This window comes from Ipomoea triloba, chromosome 3 (genome assembly GCF_003576645.1).
Source record: "Ipomoea triloba cultivar NCNSP0323 chromosome 3, ASM357664v1".
In the NCBI taxonomy this organism is placed as follows: domain Eukaryota; kingdom Viridiplantae; phylum Streptophyta; class Magnoliopsida; order Solanales; family Convolvulaceae; genus Ipomoea; species Ipomoea triloba.
This window is the reverse complement of record NC_044918.1, coordinates 656165-677300: the sequence shown is the minus strand read 5'-3', so window position 1 is coordinate 677300 and position 21136 is coordinate 656165. Positions and strand designations below refer to the sequence as shown.

General features: G+C 36.8%; 5 protein-coding genes and 1 long non-coding RNA gene across 6 annotated transcripts in view; 3 read left to right on the top strand and 3 right to left on the bottom strand.

Annotated features, from left to right (window-relative positions):
- Positions 1–154: 154 nt before the first annotated feature.
- On the bottom strand, positions 155–2291 carry LOC116012014 (AP2-like ethylene-responsive transcription factor At1g79700). The gene is made up of 7 exons (XM_031251472.1): positions 1920–2291; positions 1675–1683; positions 1481–1569; positions 1127–1200; positions 993–1043; positions 820–896; positions 155–741 (listed from the first exon to the last, which is right to left on the bottom strand). The coding sequence occupies exons 1-7, from the start codon at positions 2254–2256 to the stop codon at positions 155–157; spliced, it is 1224 nt and encodes a 407-aa protein (XP_031107332.1). The 5' UTR covers positions 2257–2291.
- Positions 2292–5339: 3048 nt separating this feature from the next.
- LOC116013374 (FACT complex subunit SSRP1-like) lies at positions 5340–10308 on the top strand. Its single transcript, XM_031253085.1, has 16 exons — positions 5340–5511; positions 6198–6383; positions 6535–6640; positions 6736–6872; positions 6975–7058; positions 7167–7258; positions 7343–7451; positions 7878–7964; positions 8044–8136; positions 8272–8469; positions 8551–8696; positions 8793–8940; positions 9035–9133; positions 9235–9417; positions 9633–9711; positions 9817–10308. Exons 1-16 carry the CDS (start codon positions 5461–5463, stop codon positions 9933–9935), a joined length of 1917 nt encoding a protein of 638 aa, XP_031108945.1. The 5' UTR covers positions 5340–5460; the 3' UTR covers positions 9936–10308.
- A 126-nt stretch (positions 10309–10434) lies between these two features.
- On the bottom strand, positions 10435–13128 carry LOC116013375 (probable pectate lyase P59). The gene is made up of 4 exons (XM_031253086.1): positions 12522–13128; positions 11326–11998; positions 10906–11151; positions 10435–10813 (listed from the first exon to the last, which is right to left on the bottom strand). Exons 1-4 carry the CDS (start codon positions 12704–12706, stop codon positions 10586–10588), a joined length of 1332 nt encoding a protein of 443 aa, XP_031108946.1. The 5' UTR covers positions 12707–13128; the 3' UTR covers positions 10435–10585.
- A 1346-nt stretch (positions 13129–14474) lies between these two features.
- On the bottom strand, positions 14475–18637 carry LOC116013377. Its single transcript, XR_004097239.1, has 2 exons — positions 18507–18637; positions 14475–15036 (listed from the first exon to the last, which is right to left on the bottom strand). It is a non-coding gene; the product is annotated as an uncharacterized LOC116013377 (long non-coding RNA).
- LOC116013376 (auxin efflux carrier component 8) lies at positions 15686–18358 on the top strand. The gene is made up of 6 exons (XM_031253087.1): positions 15686–16269; positions 17190–17370; positions 17501–17586; positions 17671–17828; positions 17905–17981; positions 18076–18358. The coding sequence occupies exons 1-6, from the start codon at positions 15762–15764 to the stop codon at positions 18140–18142; spliced, it is 1077 nt and encodes a 358-aa protein (XP_031108947.1). The 5' UTR covers positions 15686–15761; the 3' UTR covers positions 18143–18358.
- A 1165-nt stretch (positions 18638–19802) lies between the features above and the next one.
- The window catches only part of LOC116013939 (mitochondrial outer membrane protein porin of 34 kDa-like), a 4345-nt gene continuing 3011 nt past the window's right edge, over positions 19803–21136 (top strand). Inside the window, exons 1-3 of the mRNA XM_031253906.1 lie at positions 19803–20002; positions 20235–20302; positions 20835–20945. Coding sequence (XP_031109766.1) covers positions 19852–20002; positions 20235–20302; positions 20835–20945 — 330 coding nt within the window. The 5' untranslated portion in view covers positions 19803–19851. The remainder of the gene's footprint in view (positions 20003–20234; positions 20303–20834; positions 20946–21136) is intronic.

Genomic DNA, 21136 nt, shown 5'->3' with positions numbered 1-21136 from the left:
CTTTTAACAGTTGAAGTTGAAAACTACAATCCAACCAGCTTTTCAAACATTGTCTTTTTGGGCTGACAAAGTTTTTAAAAGCTGTCTGCCAAACAGGCCGTTATCACACAACACAAGAAAGCCATAACATTTCACTTCATTTTCAGTGATTTGCTTATAAGATTGTTCCCACAACATTGGCTGAACTGTCGCAGTTGAAATGTAACTGTCCTTGCAACTCAAAGCCGCCATGGCCATCGGAAGAAAGCAGAAAAGGAATGTCTGCAGTTGCATCATAGATATCTGCGGCGGCATACTCATCTCCGTTACTGACCTGATCGTCGTTTTGTTGGTCACCATATACAGTTTTTCTGTCGTCTTCTTCGTCTGATATGTTCGAGTTCTTCTCAAGCAGTTCTCTGAATATGGAAGACCTGAGGAGCAGGCTAAGCGCGGTTGGAGAAGACGAGTTTCTGCATCTATTAATAGGCAATTTTGCTTCAAATACTTGATCATTATTGTCATCTGCCCTGTAAGGTTCTGTTTGGGAGATGTTGGCCATTGCTGAATGGAAGTTGGAGGGTAGCAATGCCTCAGGCACCGCATTTGGCTTGCTTTCTTGTGAAATATCAAGTAGAGGGCTGTTCACCCCTGGCTTCAACCATCTGATATAAGTACTGAGATCAAAGTTCGTGACAGCGTTCATGCCTCTGTATTCTATTGCTGCAATGTCATATGCTCGAGCTGCCTCTTCTTGGGTACCTGTCAAAGAACCCGACAGTGAGATTACACATTTACTCCGTATTATTTATATTGATATTGTGCCTGACTTTTACTTACTGTAAGTGCCTAAGTAGAGGTATTTGTTCCCAAAAACTCTTCCTATTCTTGCTTCCCATCTTCCATTATGATGATGTCTGCACACATGGAAACACATAATTCTTGATAAAACTGCTAAACATATTCCACAAAATGAGTCGGGTTTATCTTTTAGCCATGGTATGGAAATATACCTAGCAACACCTCTGTACTTTGATGCTCCTCTTGAAAACCCACTGCTTTTTCTGCACCATACAATGGGAACCAAATTTCAACAAAATTTTCATAATCTGATGTGGTTCAGTGCAGTTATGCAAGATGTTTATACCTTCTTAATGTGGCCAGGTACTCTTCTTTTGTCACAGTTTGCATGAACTCAATTTCTTTCTCATATTCAGAGATCTGCATCAAAATGAACTGTTAGCTATGCCTTCTGAGTTAATATATATTTTCCTGTTTTTTGAGCTACCCGAAAGTGTGTACTGAGTAAACCCTGCATTGTGACTTTAGCCGGTAAAGGACTACAATGAGGTAAACCAGCCAAGGTTGTCCATAGCTAACCGTTTCAAACTAAGGTCTATAGGCGTAGGCCGCTCCCATTGGGAGTCGAACTTGAAGCATTGTGGTTACTCAACCAATAGCCTGGCCTATGTTTTCTTGATGAAAAAATGGAAATATATACCGGGAAATTAGTGCAAGTTGATGTCCCCCAGTACTTGACTGCTGCTAAATCATATGCCCTTGCTGCAGCTTCTTCTTCATCATAAGCTCCTGCATATATATATGATTTAGATTCAGTGAAGTTCTTTTTTTCTGCATAATTTTGCTTACATGCATGCTGTTTAGCATGAACTCGAGATCTTGGCAGATACTCACCGAGATAAACTGTTGAGTTGCAGGTATTGATCCCATCCAGCATGTCCAATCCATGGAAAATAGCAGAAAAAAAAAATCAGAATCAGAATCAGACAATCAGTTTTGTTGAGCATATAATATATAATCATGCAATCCAACTATCAGCTTAGACTTTTTGTTGAGATGAAACACATTCTTCAATTTGGTATTAGTTTAGACTTTTAGTTGAGATGAAACATATAAAAGAAAGCTTAAGGTTTATGAACCTTGTTTGCCTTTCTTCTTCTGGGTGGCATTCCAGGAGAGCTTGTCCCATAAATGCGCTTCATATCTGCCAGTCCATCTGTGCCTGCTAACCCCTCGAAACCTCGAACTCCTCTTCACAGTCGGAGGAGCCGCCAACGTTGTCGTCGTTGTCGTCTCAACAACTTCTTGTTGTTTCTGTGTCTGTATCTCATCGCAGCTTTCTGCGTCTCTTCTTCGTCTCTTTATGCGCCTGCTATCTCCGGTGTTTGCGGCTTCATTATCTTCCGCCTCGCGAATCGATCGCCGCCGTCCACACCTCTCTACGCCTTCACTCTTCATTGCAGCCATGGCATACATTTTCACTTCAATAATTCTCTGCACCGTTCTTTAATTTGATCTTTGCCTTCTGAGAATGTTATAACCATGCGTGTGTAGTTATATACACTGCGGCCTTGTTTTGGACGTGTAGTATTATGTCTTGTCTGTTGCTATAACAACTGGATCCCCGACAGGGACACGACGGTGAATACGATGTTTTTTGGGACTAATTTTTTAAGGACACCATATATGACTACCTATGACCTATCCTATCCAGTCAGGAGTTCATGGTTTTTGGGTGTTAAATTGAAAAAAAAAAAAATTCAATTTAACCTAACAATTTAAAGTAGTTGGTAAAGACCGCTGACAAACACTACGAATACAATCGGTAAATGAGTGTGTTGAAGAATAAGTGTGACACCGTGAGCTCGAACTGGAGAATTCAAACCCTTTTCATGGTAGAATTTTCATATTATATATGAATAATTTGTCCGAATTACCATTTTCATAAATAAGAAACAACGTTATGAAAATATAAGTTGAACTCGATAAGACCAACTACTTAACTATGACAAGAATTGCAGGAATGTCAAAATAACCACATGACTATTTGTACTCGCCCTGATTACATTGAGTAGTATTTACTATTTACATGATTTAACAATTTATATACCTCTATCACTTTGTTGGAGTTTTATTTATTTTTTGAAATTTCAAAAGTACAATTAACATGAAGAAAAGGCTCGATTAATCGTCTAAGTCAAAATAGAATATTTAACAGCGACATAGTCATACAACAAAGGGTCACAATCCTATCAAATTTGACAGCCAATTAGCATTTATTTATTAGTTAAAGAATTGAAAATGGAACTTTATTATTATATTATATAATATTATACAAATGAATCAAGATTCCAGTTTTTTGTTAAGCAGGAATAAGAACAACATTGTACGCAGTATCTGTGGGATTATAAAACAATATAAAAGGCATGGTTACTTATTCATACTTCATGTCTAAGCATCTTTACATAGGATTCTTCGTCCAGAAATGTTTGTTTTCTTGATTGTGGAGGTTTATGAAAGTGTTTTCTCAGCTGGGAGTATAGCGGCGGTGTTTTCTAGGGGATAAATGGATGCATTGTGGTTTAGAGCATTATTTGAGTTTTTGTTAGAAAAATAAAGTTAAGTAAACAAAGAGAAAATCAAAATTAAAATTTAGGTGAATTATCTGTTAGTGATCAATCTAACGTGTCACTAGTAAGGTGTCGAAGTCACAACCCAAATTAGCATATGGAACCATTTTTTTTTCCCTCTCTCATTTCTCGTCCACCTAAGTCAAAATCTAGCAAAAAAATTCATGAAAAACTATTCATTTAGAATACTCTTATGAGTTATGGCAATGCAAATGTAGTGTTGTAATACTATTTAAAGAAAGGAAATACTAATTGTGATCTAGTAGCACCCGGTTGCGCCCCACGTAGGAGGGGGTCAGTTCGAGCCTGGAGACGATATTGGCTCTTTGAGCTTCATTTAGTTGAGAAAGTAGCTATGAACTGATACTACATTGTAACAGAGTCAATAGTACTAAAAAAAATTACAAAGTGTTAGGTAAATTAACTATCCAAACATTTATGACATAATGGATAGTCAATATTTTATGCAACTCTATGTTATGTTATAATCAGATAAAATACTTCAGTCAAGGTTGTGTCTAGCCATCAAGGGTCTGGCACAATAGAGATCAAGAACTTAATATGAGATAGTGTAGTAAATGGGTATCAAATTATACAAGTTGTAATATATAGTGTAATAAATGGGTATCCGGTTATTCAAATTGTTAATATATAGTGTAATAAATGGGTATTAAATTGTACAAGTTGTAATATAACATGGCATTGGCTCCTCTCCCATGGACCGAACTTAGGCAAGATGACTAACTCAAATTCTCATAACTAAAAGCCCTTAAGTTTTCCTTTTGTAGGCCCAACACACAGCATTTCCTAGGCTCAATATTATGCTGACATGTAATGTAAATGAGAATAATAATTCTAAGAAGAATTTTATTATTGAATAACTTAATTTACAAAGTATAGGAAGAGATATTTTGTTTTATGACTATCGGATGTAGTCATTTGACAAATCAACATGACCGGGAGTAAATAAAATATGAGTATTTGAGAGGAAAATAAATTGGACACATTATTTTTAGGCAAATTATTTTGTAAGGGTTCAAAATACACAATTTACATACTGAATGTTCACAATTTGAATTGCGAACATTCAATATGTAAATTGTGATGGGTCTACCTTACAATGTGGACCCGGGTTCATGGTATAACTATTGCCTAACATGAAAATCGAATTGTGAAAACTACGAGCCTTTTTTGGAAGTACCAAACCAAAATCTACTATTTTGTAGGTAGTTTTGTACATTTATCATTGTGCTCTCTTTTCTAGGGAGATGTCGATGATCCTGCTTGTATTTGACTAGATTTTTTATAGTAAAAATATATGTAATGTACACTGTAATCAGACTCCCTTTATGGTAAATGAATATTTATGATAAAGTGGAATGTAGATGTCATTTATGAAAGAGAATAATGTTTATGAAATAAGAAATGATTTATGTTGACTTTCTAGAATTGTGTGGTTGGCATTTAATTATTTCCTTCACCGTTAAGACTGAGTATTCGATTCTTGAGGTTGAGTGTCAAGTTCGAGCATCGATTTGACTATCATCCAATGCCAGACACTACCCCTGGTCAGCTGGTCTATATTCCATCAAAATGCATTTATAAGAATAAAAAATATATAAATAAGAAATGATAAAAGATAGATCCACGATAATCTAAAAGTAATAATTCAAACTTAAAAATCATATTATCAATGGATAGAATAATACCGTTTTAATTAGAAAATACGTTTTTAATTTAAAAAATAATAAAGTCTCATAATTATGTTTTAAAAAATTATCAACTAAACACATACCATGATTTTATTTTTATTCTCATTGTGTAAACCCATAATCAAAACACTATACAACTATACATATACATATATGATATAACCGACTCATTTTCCAATTCCACCGCTTTCGCGCCACGCGATCAGATTTGCTCCGACGGGACAGTCTATAAGTACCGGCTTCTATTGCAGTGTTTCTCTCAGTTTTTTGCCATTATTTTTTTCCAATCGGTTAGTCTCCTAGATTCATCGGCATACGGACTTTGAAACACAGCTCTGATGGACGGCCAGCAATTCAACAATATCTCTCTCGGCGGCCGCGGAGGCACTGTGAGTTCTTTCATTTTCTCTCTCGATTTTTGTTTTTGTAGTGAATTCCAACTTTAATTTATGGTTTCATGGATATAGATTAGTGTTACGTATCTACATGGATTGTTGCTAGCATCCTTAACTTAATTATTATGAAATTTTTGTATACAATGTGACTTGAATCACTTGTTTTCCATTAATTCCAACTTTAATTTATGTTTTCATGGATATATATTAGTGTTACGTATCTACATGGATTGTTGCTAGCATCCTTACCTTAATTATTATGAAATTTTTGTATACAATGTGACTTGAATCACTTGTTTTGCTTATGATTTTAGTTCTTTCTCGGGTTACTGTTTTGATTTTAGGTTAAATTTATGAGTAATTCGGTTGGAAATCATTCTCTGAATGTTATGTTTTGGAGATCATTGAAATGCAGTTTAAATATGTCTCTACATTGTTGCTGGCATTCTTACCTTAATTATTATGAAAATTTTGTATACAATGTGACTTGAATTTCTTGTTTTTGTTATGATTTTAGTGCTTTCTCGGGTTACTGTTTTGATTTTAGGTTAAATGTATAAGTAATCCGATTGGAAATCATTTTCTGGATGATAGGTTTTGGAGATCATTGAAATGCAGTTTAAATATGTCGTTACACTCGGAGTAATTCTCTTAACAATATGTCTGCTTGAAAAATGTAGAACCCAGGACAACTTAAGTTTCATGCAGGGGGTCTTCTCTGGAAGAAGCAGGGCGGAGGTAAGGCTGTAGAGGTGGACAAGACTGAAGTCATGGGCCTTACTTGGATGAAAGTTCCTCGATCAAATCAGCTTGGAGTTCGAACTAGGGATGGTCTTTACTACAAATTTACTGGTTTCCGTGATCAGGTAAAATGTTCCCTTTGTTTTTTTGATTACTATTATTAATAGTAATGATTATAAAGTACTTAGAAAAAAAAAATACAAATTCAATCAAAGATTCCTACATTGTAGAGGGATCTGATCCTAGTACTAATTTAGAGATGATTTGATTGTGCAGGATGTTTCCAGTCTTACCACTTTTTTCCAGAGCTCTTGTGGAATAACTCCCGAAGAAAAGCAGCTCTCTGTTAGTGGGAAAAATTGGGGAGAAGTTGATTTAAATGGTTAGTGATTTTTTTGGACACTGGTGATTCTTTAGTTCATGTATGAGCTTCCTATTCTGGTTTTGTGAGGAATTTATTTTTCTTGTACTTTTCAGGGAATATGCTTACATTTCTTGTTGGTTCTAAGCAAGCATTTGAGATATCACTGGCAGATGTCTCACAAACACAGCTACAGGGTAAAAATGATGTCATGTTGGAGTTTCATGTTGATGATACAACAGGAGCAAATGAGGTCTGTGGTTGTTCTTTACTTCTTTGTTTATATTTAGCATTTATCCCTAGCTGGCCATGGCAATCTTTACTAAGAATGTTATTGTCTGCATTATGATTTCAGAAAGATTCATTAATGGAGATAAGTTTTCACATACCTAATTCAAACACTCAGTTCGTTGGTGATGAAAACCATCCTCCTGCTCAGGTGAAACACCACTCCATTCCCCGCCCTACCTAAAAAAAGTGAACAAAAATCTTGTTTTTCAATTTATTACTCCGTATAAGAGAGGATTGTTAATGTGTTTCCAAATAGGTATTCCGTGACAGAATCATGGCAATGGCTGATGTTACAGATGGAGAGGAGGCTGTTGTTACATTTGATGGTATTGCTATACTGACTCCAAGGTATATGTTTCAGTTCTTGTCATCTTATTGATTGTTCTTGTTGTATCTGCTTCTTTAAAGTTAACATGTGCTTTCTTCTTGCAGGGGTCGATATAATGTTGAACTTCATCTTTCATTTTTGCGCCTACAAGGGCAAGCTAATGACTTCAAAATTCAGTACAGCAGTGTTGTCCGTATTTTTTTACTGCCCAAGGTTCTCATTGTCTTGCACTCATATTTTCCTATATCTTTTCCTGTTTTCTGTTTATTTTTTTGTATGTTTATTTTTTTTTTGTTGTTTGCATGAAATAAAAAAGTGATATAGTAGTCACAATGGTTCGGGTTGTTACATTCCACATTATGGTCATGCATCAATAATCTCTGCCTTGTGATGTTAAATCATTGATAATAGTTTGATTTATATAGTTTTCAGATTTTCATCTACCATGTCTATGTCAGGCTATGGCCCTTAGCTCAAGTGGCCTAGTGGCCTAGGGGGGAAGGGGAAGGGGAGAGGTTTCCTGACTTTTAAGCCATAAAAGGGAAATAAATATTGGGTGTATTGTTTATTGAGCTCTACTTGCTTTTTTTTAGAATATATTTTTTCCTTCCTCAGCAAGGAACAATTCTCTTTGTGCAGGTTAGTCAACCACATACCTTTGTCGTTGTTACCCTTGATCCACCTATTCGGAAAGGTCAAACTTTGTACCCACACATTGTTTTGCAGGTATGTAATGCATCATTATAAATGGTGATGTATTTTTACGATTTAGCATTAAACAACTGATTTATACATTGTAATGCAGTTCGAATCGGAGTATGTGGTAGACACTGGTTTGGCAATGAATGAAGATCTTTTGAATGCGAAATACAAGGACAAATTAGAGCCAACATATAAGGTTATCTCGAAGTGCATTATTTAATTGGCTTGCCTTCAAATCTTGCTCCAATTGTGCTTAGGTTAATGTATTTATAAGTAATAAAAATTTTAAAGGCAGAACTTTGGCATTTACACTTGTTGGATGTTTGCCTAGGGACTTATACACGATGTCTTTACTAAAATATTACGTGGCCTGTCTGGAGCTAAAATCACTGGACCTGGGAAGTTCCGTAGCCATACACAAGGTTTAGCTGTGAAATCATCATTGAAAGCCGAAGATGGACTCTTATATCCTCTTGAAAAGGGATTCTTCTTTCTGCCCAAGCCTCCCACCCTTATTCTATATGATGAGGTAAAATTCAAGATGCTGCATTGACAGTAGTTGTTGATTGCATATACAAAGATGCTTACTAGTATTTGGCTGTGCACTTAGATTGACTATGTGGAGTTTGAGAGGCATGCTGCTGGTACAGCAAATATGCATTACTTCGATCTTCTCGTCAGACTTAAGACTGAACAAGAACATCTCTTCCGAAATGTCCAGAGAAGTGAATACCATTGTCTTTATAATTTCATCAGGTCAGCAGTCTTTCTGAGGCCTGATATTTTCCTTCTAATGTTCATGAAAAGTCTTGTTGGTAGTTCTCCTTACATCATTGTTTATAAAATTTGCAGTTCAAAGGGTCTGAAAATAATGAACCTCAGAGATTCTCGGCCTGCAGATGGTGTTACAGCTGTTTTGCAGGATGAGGATGATGATGCTGTTGACCCACATCTTGAGCGAATTAAGAATGAAGCTGGTGATGATGAGAGTGATGAGGAGGTAAATCTTTGTTTCTACATTGTAAGGTAGAGATTGGGGATGAGGTGAAAATCCGGAGTCGTATCTTAGTATATTTCTTCTTTCATCTTTGCAGGATGAAGATTTTGTTGCGGACAAGGATGATGAAGGCTCACCTACTGATGATTCTGGGGGAGAGGGATCTGATGGCAGCTTAAGCGGGGGCGAGAAAGAGGTATCTTGTTTTTATATTTCCATTATTTATTACTCACTCTAATTTGATATGATGCTTCTAGACGGGGGGCTAAGAAGTGATGAATATAATTATGAATTCAGAAACCTGTAAAGAAGCCCAAAAAAGATCCTTCTGCTTCTACTTCTAAACCCACTACGAGTAAAAAGAAAGAAAAAGCCGAAGATGACGGTTCAAAGAAGAAGAAACAGAAGAAGAAGAAGGATCCAAATGCTCCAAAGAGGGCTATCAGTGCTTTCATGTTCTTTTCACAGACTGAAAGAGAGGTTGGTGTTCAGCATTTTAATTTATGTATAACCTACCCGTATTGAATGTCTAGTTTTCTTGCTTGCTTTCTGCTAACATGTGAAAGCAATGCATTTATGAATACATAGGGCTTTTACCAGGCTTCGCTTTAGTTGCCTGGCCACGCTCATGGTTAATAGGTGTACGTATATATTGCTGATGATTATTACTTCTTGATCTCTTATCTGATCCGCAGAATGTGAAGAAATCTAACCCTGGAATCCCGTTTACTGAAATTGGGAGGGTTCTCGGAGATAAATGGAATAAGTTGTCAGGTGACAGATCTCATATCTATCTAGATAGATGACTGCTATTTCATAATTTGTTGATTTTGTGCCGACAGACAGACACTGAATGTTCAAATGTATGTGTTGTTGCAGCTGAGGAGAAAGAACCGTATGAGGCAATGGCACGGGCTGATAAGAAACGCTACACTGAGGAGATCACTGGCTACAAAAATCAACAATCAACAAACATGGATACAACTAACAGGGAATGATTTATAGAAGTATGCTGCGAGCCCGTTTATACACTTGAAGAAGATGCTGAATATTACATACACCTATCACCTATGCCTAGCTTAGTTAGTAAAGAATCGAATTGAATTTAAGTCTTTCTAATCAAAACTTTGCAACCAAAACTTTCTTCCAATTTTATTTAAAAAGTTCGTTAGAACATCCTCAATATATATGATTTTTTTAAAAAGGTTTAGGTATCAACTAGGAGAGAGAGGTGGGTCAAAATCGTTACCGGGCACGATTGTTGCGCTCAATGCACAAGCAGTTGTTTTTGTTTCTTTTCTCATCTAAAAATCGTGTTCCTCAGTGCTCTTATGCTCGTTACTATTATTTATTCATTTTCTCATCTAAAAATCATGTTCCTCAATGCTCTTATGTTACTATTATTTATTCCTTTTCTCATCTAAAAATCATGCTCCTCAATGCTCTTATGTTACTATTATTTATGTTAATTGGTTTGAAAATATTGTGTAGTCAAGATTCAAGAAGTTGTTGATAAAGGGATTAATCATGTATATAAGAATGATTACAATTTAATTGTGAAATGAAATTGGAAGACTAGTATATATATACGTAACAGGTCAGAGTGATTTGAATTATAAATTAAACGGGAATAGATGAGAGTGTATGATCAGCATGGTCGACCTGCCCTGCAATTGAGTGCTCCTGCAAACCTGGTCAACCAAGTCACTTCCTCTCCCTTAAATGCTGTTATGCCATCGTACAACTGAGGATGCTTGTTGATGAAGTTTGGATCTCCTGATTGGACGAAGAATGCCCCATTCATGAACACATCTCCTTGTGATCTCCATGTCCACTCACTCCACTCAGCTTCCGTCGCATAAAGCCTCTTAGTTATCTGTATGTACGTGTATCATATCCATCCTTAATTATCTTCCTCAACATATATAATCTTTTAGTTAATGGAAACATGCATATATATACAATTACCTCTTTCTTGAAGGTGTCAGCTGGAGGGGCTATGTATCGGTTACCCTGGCTGATAATGGTCGGGTGCTTACTACCCCCAATGGCGTACATATTCCAGTGAGTGTAATCGTTATTGACGACGTGAATGTATCCCCATCTGCACCTCGGCATCCTCTGTACCAATCTCTTCCCAAAGTGGTTGAATGCCACTGTGATTTGCATGATCTCATCTATTGATGTACTATCTGCCGCACCAAACAGCATTACCTGCTCCATCGCAGGTACGCATTTCAGTAAAATTCCCTCGTCATACCGGCCCAACAGACAGACAGTAGATAGATAAATCAACTCGATGAGCAACTCATTACTCATGAGATGGGAGGATCAGTACCCACAAAGAGCTCATCACATTAGTGTAACAAAATTATTATGGTTAATTACCTCGTTATGGTCAGTGAAATGGCTGTTTGAAATGGTGATACCGGTGGAGCCTTCGATGGCGTCGATGAGGCCATCCTTGCAGTTCTTCATGGAAAGGTGGTCGATCCAAATATCAGACGAACCATAGATGGAAATGCCGTCGCCGTCGCTCATGGTGCGGAGCCCAAGGTGGTCCTCCGCGTCTCTGACCAGGCCGCCATTGCCTCGTACAATGTTGTGGATGTGAATGCCGTGGATGATCACGTTCTTCACAAACTGGAGGGTGATGCCGGCGCCGCCGCTAATGTGGACCCTCGCTCCTCGACCGTCGATCGTCTTGTCGCCCTGCATGATCAGCTCCTGGTTAAGCCTGATGATCATGTCACGTTTGAAGATGATCCACAATGCCTTCTTTTGTATCGCGGCGTGACGGAGCGTCCCCGGCTTCGGATCCGTTGGATCGTCCGAGCTGTCCGTCACCACGTAGATCTTCCCATTCTTGCCACCGATGGCTTTCCGCCCGAACCCGAGCCCGCACGCCGCCAACCTTTTCCGGTTAGTTTCCCAATTTGAATGGCACCGCCAGCAACGGTCGATTGGATTTGTAGCGTTGCATGGCCCGTTGTAATGCTTGGTTCCTAGTAGCTTCCGAGTTGTGCTGTTCCTTCCTATGGCTTCCTTTATCTCTAATACCCTGCATGCATCATCAATCAACATTATAGGTAACACATCTCTAAGGGTGGACGAGTCATATTTTTTTTGATTAATGGGTTAGATCTTTTACATCATTAATTAATGATGGGGATTGAGATGGACGGGAGAGTCTCACACAAATTTTTTTTTACCTAATTTTGGGTAACACTTAAGTTGGTTTGCTCAACTTAGCCAAATTGATCAGACAGTTGACTTAATAATCAGAAGGTTATAAATTCCACTCTTATTACTTAATTGACTTTCTTGGTTTGAATCCGTCAATTATGAACAACTAACCTAGATTGATTAGGGGCAGTATTTATCTCGTACATTGTTTTGAATAAGAGTCAAATTATATTGGCAACCATGATTAATCTGACAGTAGTAACAAGAATAAGAGTCAAATTCTATTGGCAAACATGATTAATCTGACAGTAGTAACAATATTTAAAATGCTATATGCAATTAAAAAAAAAAGACTCATATAAAATAATTATGTTATCTTAATAGAAAAACAAACATACTTCTGAACTTCACGATTGAATGCAACCGTGACATTAAAAGGATCAGATTCATATGTGTTGAGGGCATGCTCCTGAGCTTCTAAGAGACGCCTCTGCCACACCTCATCGAAGTCGCCAATATGAGCCATGAGAACGGGAGCCATGGCAGCACAAGTGAAAAACAAAATGATCATAAATCCCTTCATTTTGTTGGAACAAATAATATTTTTCCCAACAAAAAATATTAAAATTTAAATTGATATTTATATACTAAACACTTATTTTTTGCAACAAATAATATTTGTTGCTTGTTGTGGGACGAACCTACCCTACCCACTGAGATAATTGGGTATATATGTTGGCTCTGACGCTTTGCGAACAGAGCTAAATGTGATTTCAAAATGTGGTCTCAAATATATATATATAGTGGCATAGTGTGTCCGAATACTTGGGACAACCACAACTTTGTTTAAGGTTAATATTTTATCTCTTCAACAAAACACAAGTTTAAGAATGGAGCAAAATTATTTAATCAGACAAATAGATAAGTACTAGAAAAAAAAACAGTGAAATTAAATGTGACCATTGACAAATAATAATTCCAGAACATTTTATTGTGTGCTATGTCGTTATTGGAATACTTTTCTTTTTTGAATTGTCATATCATACTACAAAAAAAACTTTCATTTAAATATCTTAAAACACTTTTAATTTACTATATATATATATATATATATATATATATATATATTATTTATTTGTGTGGAGGGTAATTTTATCTTTTAAATGCTTATTGTACCAACCAAATAATAGAATGAAATTAATATTCTATTCATTGTCTATTCAATTCCTTATAGAATATGGTTCATATTCTTATTCCTTCTAAATTCATTATGTGAAATTGTGAATTAAACGCGTAGTTAAAATTATCATAACATCGCCCATCTTCTATTTTCCCTATTTATAAATAGTAAGGACCACTTAAGGTTAGGTCCCCTCTAGCACAAATGAAGGTATAAGCTCCAACTTTAAGTCGATACCCACTTCAAAGTGTAATAGAAGTCACCACTAAGGTAAACCTTTTATGATCAACCATTGACCCCATATAAGTTTCCATTTTCACCTTAGTGTTTTCCATTTCTATGGGTGTTGGTGTATTTCTATTTTTTACCATTAATTTTAATTTGTTTCGATATTAATTCATAACTTTAAAAAAGTATAGTTCCACCTTTAATCTTAAATATCTGAAGAAAAAACTGTACTTTTGGTCCTATGTTATAGGGTAAATGTAAGTTTAGTCCATAATACAAATATACTCCTTAAGTAGTCACAACGGTGATTGTTTTCCTCCTTCGAATGACCAAAACAAATCAAAGGTAAAGATACACCATAGTTAGTGACTAAAAGTAAAATAGTGTCACGAAGTGGCTCTCTCAAATGAAAAGTCATGGGTTCAACCCTCAATGAGAGTGATATTGACTCTTGTTTCAATAGGTTGAGAAAGTAGTATGAATAGATACTACATTGTATGAGTCTGTAGTACTAAAAAAAAAGTGGAATAAACTCTGTACCCTATTGAGAAAAAGTGGCCAACAATTGAGATAAAGAATTTTTTTAATTTTTGGTATAAAAAACATAGAGAATATGTAAGTTGGATATGATGCTGACATGTCAATTGTCCATTTCTGCCACCACCATTCCCAGGAATTTAGAAAGGTGCGAAAAACCTGCAGTTTTACCGGGGGAGGAAGGAATGTTCTAATCTTAGTCTCATCTCTTAGATTTGAATACAACAGGCTTAATATGCGCCAAAAGGCAACACGATCGCCCCGAAAGGGATGGGCAAGTGAATGAAACATAATTCTCATACCAGAATATCTACTCAACACCATTTCTGTCAAAGTCGTCCCACACAATCTTAGTGTGATTTACCTATCCTATGTAATTTGCAGGCTATTACGTATATGAGCGGGGTTTAAAAGCAACATGATCTGATAATTATCATAAGATAATAACATGACTTGAAAAGCAAAAGATGGCTTGACCAAAAAAGGCATCCAACCATGCCCTGCCAAAAATATTCACTTAGCAGCCCTCACACCATCAGTACAAGGCAGGCAGGAAGGAAGTTACAACATTGTAACATTCCTTCCTTCCAAGAAAGATAACGCCCCACAAAGGGGCACGATTTCACTTGAAAACATTTCGTCATCACCCTACTATAAACACCGAGTTATTCAGTCCGGAACTAAAGATAGACACGAAAGAATAATATCAGGGAAACAAAAGAGAGCCGGGCGTTACATGACGCTTCAGAAACATCCATGCGTTTTTTCATAAACTCTAAAAGAAAGAGGCATCCCGGCTTTTTTCTGTCAAGAGTTCTTACCTTCAAAAGCAAACACCCAACATCACTTATTCTCGCACTTTGACTATATATAGCAAAAATTCTCCATTCTGCCCTGTTGCTCACTCATCAACTCAGTTACTTTCTTTGCAATTCACTTCTTTATTCCCTCTGTACTTTCATCATAACCTGACAGTTAAAGGCAGTGCAAATAAAGAAAATATCAAATACTTCACACATGGCTCGCTCATTTAAATCATGTAAGGGCTATATTTTTAAGCTATAAACTTCCCTCGTAAGATAATTCTAATTTACAAAATAGCATCTAGCAAAGTCATAACAATTTGTCAGATATTTCTTCCTTTTTTTTTTTTTTGGTGGGAAGTAAAAGCATAGCAGACTATAATTTAATATAACCACTAAGAAATGGGGCACTTAACAAGGAGGTGAAGAATAAAGGAACAAAAATCCAGTCATTTTTAGCCTTCTTTGAAATGCAAGAACAATTAAAGCCTATTGGGCTAGGGTTAGGTGAACACCCTAGTCTTTGACAAAGGGACCGATGAGCCAAGAGGGAAATAGCCAGGTGAAAAGCAATATTAAAGTGTTTGCGTATGTACTCAGTAATTTGGACGACAAAGCATGCAACCATCAAAACTGTATGAATAACTTGCAGCCATTAAAACGGTGGGAACAGTGAGTTATGTACAAAGAGGAGCTTAAATATATTATTAAAAAATTAACAAACTGTTAAAACAAGGCACACACTTTTGTGAAACATAATAATAAATATAAGATCTGCCCTTAAATTTCAAAAGGCAATTCAAAAGGCTTAAGCAGAAAGAATCAAACCCCAACAGAATAAAAGGGCGTCTCACAGTTGTTTCATGATATGAAAAGCAGAAAACACTATCATGATATCCCTAGGCGATGTCTACCATGTTGTGGAAGCCACTGTCCCTTTATATTTTGCCATGATCTTAGCCTATATATCTGTGAAATGGTTGAAACTTTTCACGCCAGAACAATGCTTGGGCATCAACAAATTCGTGGCAAAATTTTCAATCCCATTACTATCTTTCAAAGTGATCTCAGACAACAACCTCTACAAAATGAACCTGAAAATTTTGTATGCAGATTTCCTTCAAAAACTTCTCGCTTGCTTTATATTGGCAACTGCAGCCAAACTGAGTTCCAGAGGAAGCCTGGTTTGGGTCGTAACGGGTCTTTCAGTCTCAACATTGCCTAATACTTTGATCCTGGGAATCCCGCTTCTGAAGGCCATGTTCGGAGAGGAAGCAGTAGAGCTTCTTTCCCAGATAATCGTTCTCCAGAGTTTAATTTGGTACAACCTCCTACTGTTCTTGTTCGAACTCAATGCCACAAAAGAATCTTACATGATTCCATCATCAGAGATTGAAGGTATGTGAAGCGAATTCCAATACCAACTTGTTTTCCAAATCTAGAATCTGTTTTTAGTTGGCATCTTTACAGTAATCCTCTTTCAAACTACTCTATTTGCACTGTTAAGACTTAAGACTCGATTATTGTTGAGCTGTAAACACGTTAAATAGCCTGGTCCAAAAGATCAAGATTCCTAGCTGGCCCCCACAAATTTAGTACAGCCCAGCCTCTCTATTCAGGTGCTATAATGACTATGCACAGTAAACACCAGATTTATATTATTTGAATTTGCAAATTAATAATAATAGCAATAACAAAGAAAGATTTTGCTTTCTCCCAAAATTAACAAGAAGTTTCCTCCTTACAAGAATTACACAATGATGAAGCAGAAATCAAGGAAGTTCTTGACACCCTTGAAAGTGAAAACCTTCACTTAGGCTTTTAGAACCAAAGAGATTTTTTTTGGTTGAAAGAAGTTAGGGAGAAAGGTAAATCAGCAACTAGCTTCAAATTTAAGAAGAATATTGGTTTATGGAAAGTTGGATGATTATACCAAAGGCTATAAGTGTGTTTATAGAGGAAATACTAATGCTAATTGACTAATCCTACCAGGAATCATAAAAGAACACTTGATTTCAAAAATAAACAAACCAATAATTAATAATTACTACTATCGATAGGTTCCTAGAAAAGTAACCCCAACCTTTGTAGGTTTCTAAATCTTTTGCCCTGTATCACACAACACCGAGGCCACATTTAACTGCTCAAAAACACCTTGTGATTTCAGAAATTTTCTCTAGTTTAGCAAGCATTTTCCAGAAGTCTAGGCTACATATGAATCATGTCTTAAGATACCAAATGGTGCAGAGTAAATATAGTCTAGAAATGTATGTTTCTGTGTTGCCTTTCTCCTTAACAAACACCTATTCATTTCCAAGTGGAGCAAGAGGCACCTGAAGAAGCACAGCCAAAGGAAGAAGGAGAAGAGGAAGGAGAAACCCGATCTCCAAGAAAGATGAAACTTATGCATATCCTAATATCTGTAGGAAAGAAGTTCATAGCCAATCCCAACACCCATGCAACTTTGGCGGGTCTTATTTGGGCAAGCATCCGTTTCAGGTAAAACCCATACTAATCTTCACTAAAATCTAAAATTAACCAATCTCATAGATAAGAATATAAGATTTCCTTTACCAATCAATAAATACAGATTTTGTTTGTTTTAGCATGTCTAAGAAATGAGGTGCAGGTGGGGACTGTCTATGCCAACAATTGTTCAAAAATCAATATCAATATTGTCAGATGGGGGACTTGGAATGGCAACTTTCAGTCTAGGTATACAATAAAATCAACAAAAATAACATAGATTACTTGTAAATAAAGTGGATATCAAGGCTTCTCACTCTGATTATTTAATAGGCCTTTTCATGGCTTCACAAGCTAGCATTATACCATGTGGTACCAAAAAGGCTATATTGGCCATGGCCATGAAGTTTTTAGGTGGACCAATTCTCATGTCAGCATCATCACTTGCTATTGGGGCGAGGGGAAAATTGCTTAGAATTGCTATAGTGCAGGTGCAAAAATATTACTTATTTTCCACAATCTATTGCATATATACTCTACACGTTAATGATCATATGCATAATGCAGGCAGCTCTTCCACAAGGAATTGTTCCATTTGTGTTCGCCAAAGAGTATAACGTGCATCCAGACATCCTCAGCACTGGGTACTTGTGCAACATTCTAACTTCTCAATACCTCGAGACAGTCGATAATAAACACCTACACTTCTCATGTTTTTTTTTAATTTTTAAATTTCAGGGTAATCTTTGGAATGCTGATTGCCTTGCCAATTGCATTGGGATACTACTTCCTCTTGACATTATAAGTTGACACATTTGACAAGGAACTTGGAGTCTCAACCGATTAAGAGAAAACAGCTTGATTACTAAGTGTAGCATGAAGAATTACCAAGAAAAAAGCATGTAAATTTTAGACTTCTTTCATTCTTTAAGAAACTGATGACAATTCCTATATTAGCATACAGGCAGCATGTATAATAAACAGACAAGAAAGCCATTAACTTGAATTGTTTTATCCCATACACTTCTTCTTGTTCCGCAATTCGGTTTCAGTAGATAGCATTCAAGCCAGCACAAACAATTCACAACAAAAACTAAAGCTTAAGAAGCAATTATATTCTCAGAAAACGAGATATAGAGAAGTGAGAGAGAGAGAGAGAGAGAGCATACTTCGCGGAATTGCAGGATACCGGCGGCCGGAGATTAAGCTGGACTATCGCCGACTATCCTTCCCCGGAGTGTAGAACACTGGAAGGAGCTTGGACCTCGACACTCTCCGCTAAACCAGGCAAGTTTCAGTAAGCATAATACCACGTTGAACAATCATTATTTGGACCATATTTCACATAAATAAAGTAATTTTTATATATTAAAAATATTTTTTCTATAGTCCATACACCGTTGTGTGAATCATGGTTCACATGACAAATTATCCACATTAAACGCACAATTCTACACCAATACAAGCATATGTCACGTGGACACATCCAAATTGATATGTTATTAACTTATAACTATAAGGTTACAACTATTTTTAGCGGAGTAATCTATTTTTAAATCAGATGAAGGAGGGAGGGAGTGAGGGACCCCTGGGAAGCCAACCGTCAGGTTAACTCCACCACTTTGCGTGCCCTTGTGAGATGCGCCAAATCTTCTAGAAAAGCTTCCTCACTCCCGATTGGGCAAAGGTCCACAGTTTTCGTTTCCTCTCCCTGGAGAGCCCCGATCGACGCAAGACAGTCAACCATCTTGTTTTGCTCACGATAGACCACCCGAATGGAGATTCTCCAGTCTCTACTAATCCACCATTTAGCTCGCTCAATGAATTGACAAATGGGACCCCGTCCGACCAAATCCCTATGGATTCATTGAACAACGTTTTTTGCATCTGATTGGACCTTTAAGTCACGAAAACCTTTTTGCCAAGCCTAGCTTAGACACTTCACGATAGCCTCAACTTTCACAATATAGGGCTCTCCATAAGTGGTTCTGCACATGATACCTCCAAGCCTCCAAGCCATTCCCCTTTGATGTTTCGAATGACTCCACCATACCCAACTTTAGTGAGTCCCGCTTTGACACTGTCATCCACATTGAGCGTGAAACGATGATATGACAAAGCATTCCATCGGAGCCGGAGAGTTCTATTTGTTCCTGGAGTAGAGCGGAGTAATCTATTAGTCTTATTAATGTATTATATGTCGGTCAATTATAACAATTTAAGTTAAGTTATTTTCTTGTATTATTTGTCTTACGTGGTATACACTTTCGGTAACGGTTGCAATTTCCTTTGTGGCAAAAAAATAAATTTTAAAAATCATACTTCACGTGTAAGTGAAATTCCATATATAGCCCTAGAAACAAAGATTCTTTCCAGCTCCTCAGAGTGATAACCGACGGTCCGGATGGGATCAAGCCACATAATTTCACATCAACGGTTCCGGTTGCGCTCGGAGAAACACAGGAAACTCCCCTACACCGTTCAAAACGGAGCTCCGAATTAGGGCTTTGCTGTATGCTAATCTACACTTCTTCTGTTCCTCTCACTAGTGTTCCGAAGCTTCAGAGCTCTTCTCCGGTGTTCTGCGTCCTTCGAACTCCGGTCTCCGATTCAAGCATGGGCAAGGGGCCTGGTCTTTACACCGACATCGGCAAGAAAGCTCGAGGTCTCTCTTTCTCTCTCTCTGTTCATAGGCGTAGAAATGTGTATTGAAGCTTATTCTATCTAGTCGTAGGCGTAGAATTGTGCGTTGAAGCTTATTAATAGATGCATGCAGCTCGATTTCTTTTTGTTATTCTTTGGCTTCGCTTGCTTCTGAAATGAAATGCTGTGATGGATTCTTCTTTTCTAGTTTATGATGCTGATATGTTGGAGTGTTTTCATTTTTGTTGAATTAGATCTTCTGTACAAGGATTACCAGACCGACCACAAGTTCACGATCACTACGTACTCTCCCACTGGAGTTGTGAGTTTCTCCTTCGTTTTAGTTGGATCTGTGCAGTAAATATTAATGTAGTTAGATTTTCTAAGTACATAGGAATGGTTGCTGTTTTTTGTCTAGTTGAACAGATAATTTAACTGAGTTTATGAAGTTTATTTGTCTGACTAAAATTATTGAGAGTTTAATTGTGAGTCATTCTCTACTCCATGCAGCATGAGATCATTTGCTTCATTAAAGTATATTGACATGCTTGAAGAGCACTCTTGTAGTCCTATGAGGTGTTGATTATAGTGGTTTAGTGTTTCTGCTTGTTTTGGTCAAATATGTACATCTTGTCAGGGGTGAAATGTGATTGATCATTTATCCATACGTAGGTAAAACCCTACTGTCATATGTGGCATTAGTGTTGTTCAGCTGCAAAATCAATTGCTGAGATTGTCAGGGATTGCTCCTAAATGTTTGAAGTTGCTATTGCTATTTTAGATTGCCTGCAATTATTTATATTTGCTAATGTATTTGGGGTTCTCTATTTCATCATCTTTTTTTTTTTTAACAGGCTATTACCTCATCGGGAATAAAGAAAGGAGATCTGTTTCAAGGTGATGTTAACATTCAGTTGAAGAACAAGAATATCACCACAGATATTAAAGTGGACACAAACTCAAATGTGAGCCTCCCCTTATACATTTACTTCACCTCATATCATGCCTATTGCAAAATATTCTATTTATCAGTATCATGGATAGGATTGATACATTGATTCTATTTTTTGTTTTAAAAGTCATTTCCATCAGAGTTGTTTTAACTTTTTTGTTTGTGGAGTGCTTTGGCTTTTCCTTTTTTTTTTTTTTTTTTTTT

Excerpts from the sequence above, each read along its gene's own strand:
- LOC116013376 (XM_031253087.1), top strand. The coding sequence starts at position 15,762 with ATGATATCCCTAGGCGATGTCTACCATGTTGTGGAAGCCACTGTCCCT. Across the intron at positions 16,270-17,189 it reads TCCATCATCAGAGATTGAAG|TGGAGCAAGAGGCACCTGAA; the intron begins GTATGTGAAGCG and ends TTCATTTCCAAG. Across the intron at positions 17,587-17,670 it reads AATGGCAACTTTCAGTCTAG|GCCTTTTCATGGCTTCACAA; the intron begins GTATACAATAAA and ends ATTATTTAATAG.
- LOC116013375 (XM_031253086.1), bottom strand. The coding sequence starts at position 12,706 with ATGAAGGGATTTATGATCATTTTGTTTTTCACTTGTGCTGCCATGGCT. Across the intron at positions 11,152-11,325 it reads ATTTCACTGACCATAACGAG|GTAATGCTGTTTGGTGCGGC; the intron begins GTAATTAACCAT and ends GCGATGGAGCAG. Across the intron at positions 10,814-10,905 it reads CTGACACCTTCAAGAAAGAG|ATAACTAAGAGGCTTTATGC; the intron begins GTAATTGTATAT and ends ACGTACATACAG.
- LOC116013374 (XM_031253085.1), top strand. The coding sequence starts at position 5,461 with ATGGACGGCCAGCAATTCAACAATATCTCTCTCGGCGGCCGCGGAGGC. Across the intron at positions 9,418-9,632 it reads TTTCACAGACTGAAAGAGAG|AATGTGAAGAAATCTAACCC; the intron begins GTTGGTGTTCAG and ends TCTGATCCGCAG. Across the intron at positions 9,712-9,816 it reads TAAATGGAATAAGTTGTCAG|CTGAGGAGAAAGAACCGTAT; the intron begins GTGACAGATCTC and ends GTGTTGTTGCAG.
- LOC116012014 (XM_031251472.1), bottom strand. The coding sequence starts at position 2,256 with ATGTATGCCATGGCTGCAATGAAGAGTGAAGGCGTAGAGAGGTGTGGA. Across the intron at positions 897-992 it reads AAGTACAGAGGTGTTGCTAG|ACATCATCATAATGGAAGAT; the intron begins GTATATTTCCAT and ends CCATGTGTGCAG. Across the intron at positions 742-819 it reads CCTCTACTTAGGCACTTACA|GTACCCAAGAAGAGGCAGCT; the intron begins GTAAGTAAAAGT and ends GTTCTTTGACAG.